Source organism: Serinus canaria, chromosome 4A (assembly GCF_022539315.1).
Source record: "Serinus canaria isolate serCan28SL12 chromosome 4A, serCan2020, whole genome shotgun sequence".
In the NCBI taxonomy this organism is placed as follows: Eukaryota; Metazoa; Chordata; class Aves; order Passeriformes; family Fringillidae; genus Serinus; species Serinus canaria.
The window spans coordinates 10,849,449-10,861,351 of NC_066318.1; the positions used below are offsets into that span (position 1 = coordinate 10,849,449).

The window sequence follows — 11,903 nt, forward strand, 5'->3', positions numbered from 1 at the left end:
CTTATCTCATGCACAGTAAAACAAAGGTAAAGGCATGCCTTTATTCAGTTTAGCATGATGTGTAACAGTCTACTTGTCACAATAATAAATGGTTTAAAAAGATCTCAAAATTCTTCATTTTCATATCTTATGATCAGATTTTGTCTGCTTCAAACAGTAACACACAAAAAATGGTACCTATGACAGCAAGCTTAATTAATGAAAATACTGATAGGTATTCCTGTAACTAAAGAGCTGTTCATTTTTTCAACTTTGAGATGAAGGGGAAACTAATCTGGTTTTCTTCTTTACAGTGTGCATGCTAATGACGACAGGTGATTACGGCTTTAATTACTTACAGCATGAAGTCTTTCTACAAGTTTCTGATCACCGAGACAATTTTTAGTGTCAAACCACGAGTCAAAATCCTGTGATGAGAAACAGCACGATTGGTAAGAACAGCTTATCATCTGCACTTTTAACAGACACATATTGACTCTCTTTCATTAGCTGAGAGTGGCATAAATCTTGAGACAAATTACTTCTGTGAAAGAAAAATCAGGCTGCAATTCTGTGCCATCTCCCCAGTACACTGTAACATTTGAGTCAAGTGCATCACTCTGCAGACAAAACACCATTACAGTCTGCTTAATACACAACTTTCCATGCTCATCACTGCAGTGTCCAGGTGCCTCCCTTCAATGCTTATGTGATGATGGGGCAAGAAGTTAATAGACCCAGCATGAATCATTAAGAAAATTAGATGGACAGCAGAGCAAAAATAATACAAGCAAGTAATACAAGCACAAAGAAACATTAAAGGTAAAAGAGAAGAAAGATTACTCAAGTTCTAAATTTAAAAAAAAGGCTTATGCCTATTTGGATGCTTCATGTTCATGCTACTTCACTGCTTTCTCAAATTTTGCATAATTCTTGATGTATTTAAGGTATTACATTTGCTATTAATGGTCTGAGGCCTCATCCACACCAGCAGAATGCACTGTTTTAAACTAGGCAGAGTAAGAAAAGTACTCAACATTAAGCCAAAGATCTTTCCCTGAAGCTGGGTCATGCACAATGTCCATCTCCTACTAGGCTGGTCATTCTTCTCTTCTACTGACAGCAGCCCAGGAATCAAAATAACAACACTGTACTTGCAAACATCAACTTACATCTGCAGAATTGAAGACATCAGGTAAAAGGAAATTGAGTAATGCCCACAGCTCATGGAGGTTATTCTGTAAAGGAGTTCCTGTAAGCAGCAATCGATTTGTTGTCTTGAACTCACGCACAATCTCTGACAGCTGGAAACACAACATAGTTATCTACACTAAAGCACAGTGAATCAGTTTTTGAAACCTAAAACAACATCAATTAAACTTAGAAACAGTGACCTACCAATGAAATTCCCATTTACCACCCAATAGCTTATTGCTTTTACTGTAAAAAAAACACCACAGCTAACACTTGCAATCTGCTCAAATCAGATGTATCTTTTTATATCAAACTAACTTCCAAGTATGAAACAATTTCAAATTTACCTTAGACTTCTCATTCTTTATTCTGTGGGCTTCATCAATTACCAGGTACCTCCAGTTAAATTTCTTGAAGACTGATTTCTCTTTAATTACCATTTCATATGATGTAACACAAACATCCCATTCACCAGGCATCATAACATCACGGATAAATGCAGCCTAGAGCAAAAGAACTGGATTAGTAAGCATTTATAAATATGAACAAATTTTATGGCATTCAGGGAAAGCTGTCTCCACCAGGATCACTAAACTAGCACACAAAGTTCATCTGAAACATCTTCTCAGTAACTCAAAGTTACTGTAACAAAAGCCTTCAATCCTTTGTACTTCAAGCAGAGAAAGCTGGAGTTAAGCAAAACACAAATTAGTTTCTACTCAAAGTTAGCTATTTGCTCTTCAGCATCATTTCTCTGTAATTCAAATAGAGTACATACAACCAAAAGGGGAAAAAAAACTTCTGAATTAACTTGTCCAAAGATACAACCCACAGAAGTGTACCAAACCAACTTACATAGTCCACTCCCAACTATCTTCTCTCTTCCCCAAATAGCTCCCTCCTCTGTCCCATCTCTGTTTTGCAAGGCCCACATCAAAGCATATAAATCCTTTCATATGAAAGAACACCATCCCATAGGAAAGCCACGTGGTGCACCTGAGGCCATTTCCTTGTCCTATCACCTACAAAAACAAGTCCCCTCAGCTGCTCCTCCTAAGCTCTGTTCCCTTCTCTGAACACACTCCAGCACCTCCATGTCACCAGTGCCCAGTACAGGGGGACAGTCACTGCCCTGGTCCTGCTGGCCACACCATGGCTGATACAAGCCAGGATGCCACTGGCCTTCCTGGCCCCACTGCCAGCTCCTATTCCCTTTCTAGAACCTTTCCACCCTCAAGCAGTCAGTAACAGGCAGCCATGCAATCCACATGAGCAGCTATAGAATTCACAGAAACATCCAGCTCGTTCATCCCCTTCAGTTAGAAAAACATTCCATATCTATTTTAAGGCCTCCACAATAAAAGATGAAAAGCTCTACAGCAGAATCCTAGTTACAAGGCCAGGCAGGCTTATAAAACACAAGAGTGGGAAAAGTCACCTGAAAAAAAGGTGAAGGGAGAAGTAACAAAGTGAGTGCAATAAAGAAAAATGAGTACACACTGTCACATTGCAAATATGGAAGAGAGATAAAAAACAGGTGCAAAAGTCAAAGAGAAAGACAACAGAAAAACAGACAACTCAAAGGGCTGTACCCAAATCCCAGTCTATTATTTCATCTACTGATTTTCAGTTTTTCCTCATAGTCACAAGCATAACATTTTGCATTTTCAACATTAATGCAGTTAAAGATTACTAAAATACACTGTAATTAAGGAAACAGCTTAGGGAGAATTCCACACATCCAATGGATATTTTTGCCAAATAATGCATAAATTTCTGAAATGTGAAGCACTTACTCTGGCATCTTTATCTCCAATAAGGCAAACAGAACGTAAGGATGGAACCCAGCGCTTGAATTCATTCATCCAGTTATGCAAAGTTGATTTTGGAACCAGGACCATGTGTGGCCCAGGAATATTCCTGTAATGCTTCAGATAGCCTAATAAAGCTATTGTCTGGAGAGTCTTACCGAGCCCCTGCGTTGACAAAGAGGGGGGAAAAAACTTGCTGAAGTGAAGTACCATAGAGAAATACTTTCAAATCATTTTCTTACTAGGTAATTATGCCGTTTGTTTAAAGCAAATTACACAAAAAATGTTTGCAACAGAATTTCTTTCATTACAATTTCAGATTTGAAAAACCAGACTGCTGTAGAATGAAGCATACTACTGCATGTACATGAAACCCTATAAGCACTTCAATGTTGTATTTTGCTCAACAATTACCACAAAAAAATCCAAAAGATTACTGCTTACCATTTCATCTGCCAGAATGCCATTAACTCCATTTTCATACAATGAGATCATCCAGTTCAAACCTCTAACCTGATAATCTCTTAGGGTTCCTCCTTTCACATCTGTAAATGTAAGAGTCCTCTAAGTAGAAAAATACTAATTCGAAGTAGAAAATTTCAATTGCAATCTGCTCAGATGTTAATTACATGAAATCAATCAGAGAACTGTCAACACCATGCTTACATGAAGGGGACTCCTCAAACCGAATGCACACATTGGAGCTTTTCCGACTCTCGGACAAGAGCTCCTCATCCTCCTCCTGCTCCGTGCGCCTGTGGCGGTACCTAAAGAAAGAGCCCAACACTGATGTGTGAACAAACCACTTCAAAACACTGCTACAAACTCCAAATTACAACAGAAGCAATCACTGACCCACAGCGTTAAAGTTCTGGTATCCTGACCAAACTCTCATCCTGTTAACACATTATTCCTCAGGAGTCATTCCAGCTTTAATTAGAAAGGCTGATAGGAATCCCTCTCTTTCAGAGCCACAGCTATAATCTGACAATATCACGAGTTCTCTGAGGCACTTTTTAATGAGCAACACAGAAATACAAGACATCAGTGGTGGCCTTAGGCTCAATTACTTGATAATTACAAAATTCAGAAAAATCACATATTCAAATTTTTAAAAAATTTAAATTTCTAAAATAGAATGTCATTTTGCAAACATTCAAAAAAAACCAGTTGCTTGTTATTTCAAGCCCTCTCAGAGGCATTACAGGCAGGCTCTGCTGCAATACTAAGACAGACCAGTGGGGAGAGCCAGTTGGTGCTGAGGATCCAATATCCCCACTACATGGACACTGCCTTGTCACAACCTGTTCTAGCCCCACCCTGATCCCACTGACAGGTGCACTACCAGCTGGGTCACATCAGGTGGATTTCTGGAGTGCTCCTTCAGCATCACGCAAAAGAAATTCAATTCATGTGCTCCAAAGTCACCCCACAATACAGACCAAAGCATTTTACATGGCAAGAATCAGGCAATTTGCTTTAAAAGTGCATTTCTGATCCAAGGTCACACTTATGTTAATGGAGCAGATGATGCTTTCAAACCAACCAGCTTTTAAAGAAACTGATACCCCACTAATAGGAAATTGTCTGGATTTACTGAAAGTACAATTTCTATGTACAACCTCTAAACAAATTATGTTAAAAGTCTAAGTTGTTTGAACATGTAAGAAGTCAGAAATAAAAATAAAACATACTCCCCAGCTGAAATCAAACTCTGCTTTTCATCTTTCTTCATCCGTGGCCGTCCCAGCTTGACTTTCAGTGGAGATGTTGGTGATTTTTGTGCTGCAGGTTGAATAAAATGTGCAAAAAGTTCTGTCTGCTTCAGGAGGAATTCAAACCTTTTTGCTCGATCTGCTTTCTAGTTTCCAAAGTGGAGAAGAGAATAATAAAAAAAAAAAATAATAAATAACTTTCCTTTATAAAAATGTATTTTTGTTAAGAAACAGAATTCAGACACTCATGAGAACAACTTATATGAGGAAAGAATGACAAGGCCATCTGTTAGACAGCTCAGAGGGCTACAAGCATTGTGAAACAGAGCTGGAGCGGCTTCATGGCACACCAGCAGTAATCAAGGGACACTTTAATCTTTGTCTACAAAAGATAAAGACAAAACTAAAGTTATGACTTGCAGTAAAGGATGAAATCCTAACCTTGCTCATCAGTGGCAGAACTTTCATCAGCTTCAAGGCTATCAGGATTTGATCAAAGACAACAATGTAGTAGCTCTGCTTTTAGAACTATTTCTGAAGTAATGGTTGAACTGCTTTCACTCAGGTTTGTGAATTTTGCTGCCAGATTTCAAATTTTGAGCATTTCAGTTTTGCAATCTCAGTGGGGCACATGCACTTCACTATGTCACACAGCAAAACATGGCCTTTCTTATACTTAGAAGATAAGATGTTACATAATTTTAAAGAGTAATATGAAAAAATGCAAATTCTATCTGAGAGAATACAACTGTTATCAGTTTCTCTATGAGAAATTTAAGCACTGTGTAACACTGTACCATGTAAGGCAATGTCCATGTGATCTCATTCACATATCATGATATAAAGGACAGCAGTGAAACCGTAGTTCTGCATCGTGACCTTTCCAAGGAATACCCGACCCCAGAACGCCTTTCTGCAGGTCGCTTACAGCAAGCAAGTCTCGCCCAAGAGCAGGACGGCCACCCAAAGGGCAGCAGAACGATCCCGGCGTGCAATGCACGATGGCGCCACACGAGGGCGCCGCGTTTCTTTAACAGAGCATCACTCACCGCACAGGAACAGCTTTACCGAGATCTCCCGGGAAAAAAATTACTGCTTTCCCCCCTTGCACTATTATCGGACCATTTCTGCAAATAACCTGACAGCCGACTACAATGTAAATAAAAAGTAAAACCTTTATGAAAAAGAAATTATAGAAGGGGGAAGTAGAGGCATTGATGCTTATGATGATCAGTATATAAACAAATCCATTCAGAGAATTTGTAGTTTACAAACAATACATGATCATTTTGGCAAAATAATCATTGTTGCTAAGGACCTATATTGAATGAAACAATATCGTTTTCTGACTGCAATATCATAGGCTTAGTATAAACAGTACATCTTGATAAAACAGTAAAGGTCAAGCTCACAACTGCACAATTGATAAAAGGTAGATTTTTGGTATCTAATCCCCTTTGCCTGTTAGGACAACTGAACTAATACTGTAATTTAGGGAAGCTGTAAAGTCATGGATTACTGTGAAACAAGTTCAGCTGTTTACTCAATTCATTCTCAAAGAACAGATTCACTGTGGCTCTTCAGCTATAAATTAGGTGTTCATACATGTAGGTATCAATTTTTCTATGTCTCAATAGTTATAGTCTTCCCTGACTTCTGTGATATCCAGTCCTTTCAGACTCTACTGTAATTGTCTGGCATCCATTTAACATTAAAGTTTTTAAAAACAATGCAAGACAGAGGTACCAGCTTAAACCAAGAACTTAATACAAATGTCATCCAAGATGTCCTCCAGGTTTTTGCCTCTTTGTACCACAGAAGTTGCCCTGTTACATCTCCTCTCCAGCACTGCAAGATCCCAGCACTCGTGTCAAGGATAAATTCTCTTTTGCATTGTTATGGCACACATATTATGGGGCATTGAAATATTTAAAGCCTTGTTTTTATATGAGAGAAACTGGCAGCTTCAATATTTCAATTAAGTAAGAAATAGCTTAAGGATGTCTCTGACATGACCCCAGGAGTTATCAAATAAAACTGACAGAGACCAACTGAAAACAAAATGGGCAGAGCTGTAAATATAAAATGTCATTGAATAGTAAGTCCTTAGCATAGATGGGTGTGGATAACTAAAAAAGAAACCACAAAACCAAAAATCCACTGACAACTCCTGAGTATAAAAAACCACAGGGTACAACTCCAAAAACCATGCAGACAAAAATACTTGGAAGAATGGGACAGTATTTAACAGAACCACCACTACCTGACCTGTCAGTCACTGTGAGAGACACGACATGGACACCTAAATCAATCTTGATTTGGTTCTTTCTGACACATCCAGGCTGCAATAACTCCCTGTAACTGTGCTGATCCTGCTCCAACAACCATGTGCCATAAAAAGCTGTAGTACATTTTCTCATGAAAGCACTTACCATCTTCTCTTCATATTCTGGGTCAACTTCTTTTTCAGGTCTAGCTGCCTTTGGAGGAAGTTTGAGTTGGAATGGGGGATCATTTTTCTGGAATTCAAAAGTTGAACATTTTATAAACACCAGTTCATTTACTTTTTTAGCAAAATGTATCAGAGTGAACAAACCTACAAACTGCAAGACAAGCATGCAACTTTTTTAAAATAATTATTTCAAAATGAAATGAGTGCATTAATCATATCACTTCACCTAAAGCAAAACTTCATGTCCACAATGAAACTAAAGTGCCTCATATTTATCTCTACAAGCAGGATCCAAATTGAAAGAAATTACTGAAAGAACACTAAGTTTAATCTTTCACAGAGATCTCACTGTAAATGCATAATTAAGTTTAGTATCTTGAAATAATATTTTAAAAAATTTTAAAGTTTTTAAAAATAAAATATTTTTTAAAATTGAAGGTTTTGCTAAATATCAGATTCCTAACTCTAAGTTGCTGACACTTGCATTTTGGTTGGGTTTTGTCTGTTTCCACTTCTAGATGAATAGTCACAAGTTCAATTGGAAACATAGCTTAACTACACTAAACCATAAACCTAGGAAGATACACAGCCAACCAATTCAATCCATGCAGCAACAACTCCATGGAACACTCTCAGACAGCAAAAGAACCACTTTATTTACTATATATGAAAGAAATATATGAAATTGTCACTAAAATGTAACTTTTGTAGTTTATGAGATTCATGCCTGCCTTCAATTGAGAAGCTCAAAGCAGGTTTTCCACAACTATACTGGTAAAATGATGAAATGGTAGATTTTTTTTTCCCCCCCTAATTAAGGAAAACTTTCCTAATTGGTCTTTGAAATATGCAATAAAAAATTAAATCTATTTTGAGATGCTTTAAATTCTAAAAATGTTTTTGAAAAGCTCTGAATAAACTAGAAGGAGCTGCAAGAGTGCATGTCTGCATAAAATATAACAGTGCAGAGCATAAATCTGCTTTAAGTATCAGACTACTATTAATATATTAAAATAATAATTACTCTAAACTATTCAGGGTCCAGTAAGAAAACCAGGCCAAAATGGTACCAAATATTTAAAAATCTGTCAAGAAAGATTGCATTTAAATTTCAGAACTGTTACTGATAAATACACACGCCAGCTTCTTCTTTAAGCACAATCATGCAAATGGGAGGAATGTTTTCTCAAGTCAGAGATTACTGTTTCAAGTTTGGCCCAAAGCCATAATTCTCTGCAGAGGTGAACAGTACTTAATGTATAATGAAGCTGCTTGACAGCTTAATGATTTTATAAATGCTCCAGCTCACCTGTGCAAGGCCAAATGTTGCAAATAGGTAATTTAGAAATATTAGAAATATTCTATTCACTTACATGTTCTTCAATCACACAGATAATCAGCTCATCTCAGAAAGCAAAGTTACTCCAACGTGCCAAAGAGGTGATACAGATGTGGATATTCACACTTCCATTACATTACTAAACAACACACACTCCAAAAAGAGAGACTGACATTGCTACTATCAGGTCCTGTTCTTCAACTGAAATGTCAAATTATTCCTTAAATGAAAACAAATTGACAGTAGGCCAATACAGGCATCTCCCTCACTTGCCCTAGAAATAAATTAGATAGCTGTGTGTTAGTGGAAAAAAGCTGTCTGTCTCCCTCATGTAAGTATGAAGTTTCTTCAAGCAGAACAATGTAATATTATGAGAATCCCTAAAACTGAAAGTTTTCCAAGTAAATTGTAATGCAATATTATCTTTCTAAGCCCCAAGGCAGGCAGCTGCAATGCCACTTCTGTTCTTACTCAGATTATCCCAGAAGGATAAAACTTATGGTGGCCTACAAATCAAATTTATTCTGAAAGTAGTATTTCTGAATAACACACTGAGTTAAAACAGAAAATGAGCTGACCTATTACTGCAGCCACAGCACAATAAAATCACAGTGTACGCCTTAGCCTTGAAGAGAAAACACCGTCCCTACCTCCCCCCCACCACTTATTGCACCGTTTCTGTTGAATATTGATGGACAGGCATCACACCCAGACTTGCTTCTGCAAAATGCTCAAATTCTACACTTTGACAATTACTATATTTTGGTATGAGTAAGAATACTTCCTCCTAACAAGTGGGCCATGTAGCTTTATACAACACAGAAGCATAAAATATTTCACGAAGCTTGAAAGCTTTTCACTAGAAACTTTACACAACAGATCTTCATCATGTAGAGGGCTGACCTGTCAGGAACCAGCACAGAAGTCAGTGCAATTCACCACCACAAAAGTAGTTTCATTTTTAGCTCAGAAAACTTGCCAGTAACAATTTGTCTCTACTCTAAAACCTATTTCCATTATAGATTAAATAGTCCCCTGAAAACTGGGGCCATTTAAACACCTTACAACATCCACGCAGAACTTGCAAAAAATCCTGAGTATTCCAAGGATACAAAATACTCCCCTTAAAATCTCTAATATTAAACTACCCTAAACAAAGTTCCTAAATTCAGGCTGAAAGATTTCTATCCAGAAAGTTTAACAGTCCCAAAGTGAGCAGGCCTCATGAACACATAAATAAACAACTGGCAACAAGAACTACTGCTGCTGCCTTAGTTTACCCTTGCAACTTGTGCTACTGAAAACTGAACAGATGCACTAAGAATAACTTAGGATTCCTTCTGTGTTTAACTCACATACACAAGATGGAAATACATTTCCAAATAGCCAGTAAGACAGTTTTACAACAGACAGGGAAGCAGAGCACAACAGGTTGCATGACTGCCACTGTTATGCAGATGCTGTGACTGTACAGTTGACATGCATAAAATTTTGCAGAGTAAGTTGAATACAATAGAGAAACAGTCTTTAAACATTTTATTTTCAGCAATCAAGTAAAGTGCCCCATAACTGTTCATATACATGACAAAATAAAGCTTCAAACATTCTTTATAGGCAAAATGGACTGTCAGTAAATGGGATAAAACACCTGAATGTACTGTTATCAGTAGTTATCAGTACCATAAATATGTGACACTGGTCCTCATTCCTACTAAGTTTTTTCTAAGATTCATTCCTCGGGTTAAACCTTGTTCTGTTTCCAAGGATACCCGAATACGTCACTTTCTACATGCCTTGTGTCTTTCTTCCAAAAAACTAAGGAGAGGCGGCTGGCAGCCATACGTGTTCTCTCGAGGGGTGTAATCTGCACCAGGGCACAATTCGAGCTGGGCAGGGGCAGCGGGAGGCCCTGACCCCTGCCAACTCTCCGGGCCGCCCTCCCGACATCCCCTCCCCGAGCCCTCGGAGCTCCCATCTCCGGGACAGCTTTCCCCGGGGCGCGGGAAAGGAAACAACAGGGCGGGGGGCTCCGGCAGCCGGACCCCGCGGGAGCGCGCAGGCCGCGGGGCTGGAAGGGCTCCGCACGGGCTCCACAGCCCCAGCCCCGGGCTGCAGGGCCGGGCCGGTGGCATGGCAGGGCGGCGGGAACGGCGGCCGGTGCCGGGGCGATGCCGAAGGGCAGACTCGGGAGCGGGGGTGTCCGGGCGGGCCTGCAGGGCGCTCGCGGGCCGCGGCGGTGGGGCCCGGGCGGCCTCAGGGCCGGGGCGGCGCAGGCCGAGCAGGGGCTGCAGGAGGGGGCGACCGAGCCAAGCTCCACCACCCGCAGGGACCCCCGGAGCGGAGCGGTACCTCCTCGGCGCCGGGCTCCTGCGCAGCGGCCGTGGCGGAGGACGTGGAGGCGCAGGGCTCCTCGCCCGGGCCCGGGTCCATGTTGAGCTCGGCGGGCGCCGGGGGGGCGGGGGCGGCCCCACCGCCCCTCGCGCCGCGCGTCCCCGCCCCTCCGGCCGGCCCGCGCCGCGCGGCTCTCGCGATAGCTACGCGGCTCTCGCGATAGCCGCGAGGGCCGGGGCCGGGGCCGGCGTTCCCACAGGGCGTCACAGCGCCACAGCCTGCTTTGGGGTCCAATGGACCTTAAAGATCATCTTGTTCCCCCACCGGCAATGGCCACTTTACACTATCCCACGTCGCTTCAAACTCCTTCCAGCCTGCCTCTGGGCACTTCCCGGGATCCAGGGGCAGCCACAGCTTCTCTGGGAAACCTGTGCCAGTGCCTGACCACCCTCACATGAAATAATTTCTTACTAATAATTAATTCAAATCTCGTAGTTTAAAACAGTTCCCCTTTGTCCTCGCTGCCCATGTAAAAGTTGCCCTCCCCACATCATCTCCCCCTTGCAGAACTGAAAGGCTTCAGTAGGATCTCCCCAGAGCCTGTCCCCACAGGGAGCAGAGGTGCTCCAGCGTCCCGGCCTTCTCTGGAATCGCCCCAACACGTCCTGCCATGCTGGGAACCCCAGAGCTGGGTGTGGGTGTCACCAGAGCCGGGCAGAGGCTGAGATCCTGCCCCTCGCCCTGCTACCCTCCGTGCTTTGGCTTCAAATCCTGCTGCAAATGTGTGCTTTCCTAAACTGCCCCAGAGAGAAAATCATCTGTTAACATCTGCAGGTCTAAGAGGTACCAGTGGAGCTCACAAAACAAAAATAGCTGACAAGATTTTTTTTTTCCTGAGCGATTTTAAATTCAGCAGTGTTTGCATATTTCTTTTGAAAATTGCAATGATGAAGCCACTCAGTTTAGTTACTGGAAATTTTCAGCTGCTGAGCTGTAACTTTGGTCATACTGCTTAAGAATCCCAAAACAGTCCTTGAGCTGGTAGACTTAAAAAACATAGCTCCAAATCAGCCATGTTCTCT

The 11,903-nt window shown here is 41.0% G+C and overlaps 1 protein-coding gene across 2 annotated transcripts in view; it reads right to left on the reverse strand.

Annotated features, from left to right (window-relative positions):
• Positions 1-11,000, reverse strand: part of SMARCA1 (SWI/SNF related, matrix associated, actin dependent regulator of chromatin, subfamily a, member 1) — a 32,517-nt gene extending 21,517 nt beyond the window's left edge. Inside the window, exons 1-9 of one of the 2 annotated variants that reach the window (XM_050974516.1) lie at positions 10,840-11,000; positions 7,132-7,218; positions 4,679-4,845; positions 3,651-3,751; positions 3,429-3,529; positions 2,970-3,149; positions 1,521-1,676; positions 1,152-1,283; positions 339-407 (exon numbers count right to left, since the gene is read on the reverse strand). In XM_050974516.1, coding sequence (XP_050830473.1) covers positions 339-407; positions 1,152-1,283; positions 1,521-1,676; positions 2,970-3,149; positions 3,429-3,529; positions 3,651-3,751; positions 4,679-4,845; positions 7,132-7,218; positions 10,840-10,920 — 1,074 coding nt within the window. In that variant the 5' untranslated portion in view covers positions 10,921-11,000. The remainder of the gene's footprint in view (positions 1-338; positions 408-1,151; positions 1,284-1,520; positions 1,677-2,969; positions 3,150-3,428; positions 3,530-3,650; positions 3,752-4,678; positions 4,846-7,131; positions 7,219-10,839) is intronic. The other variant, XM_030229003.2, reaches the window with a different exon arrangement.
• Between the last annotated feature and the right edge of the window lie 903 nt (positions 11,001-11,903).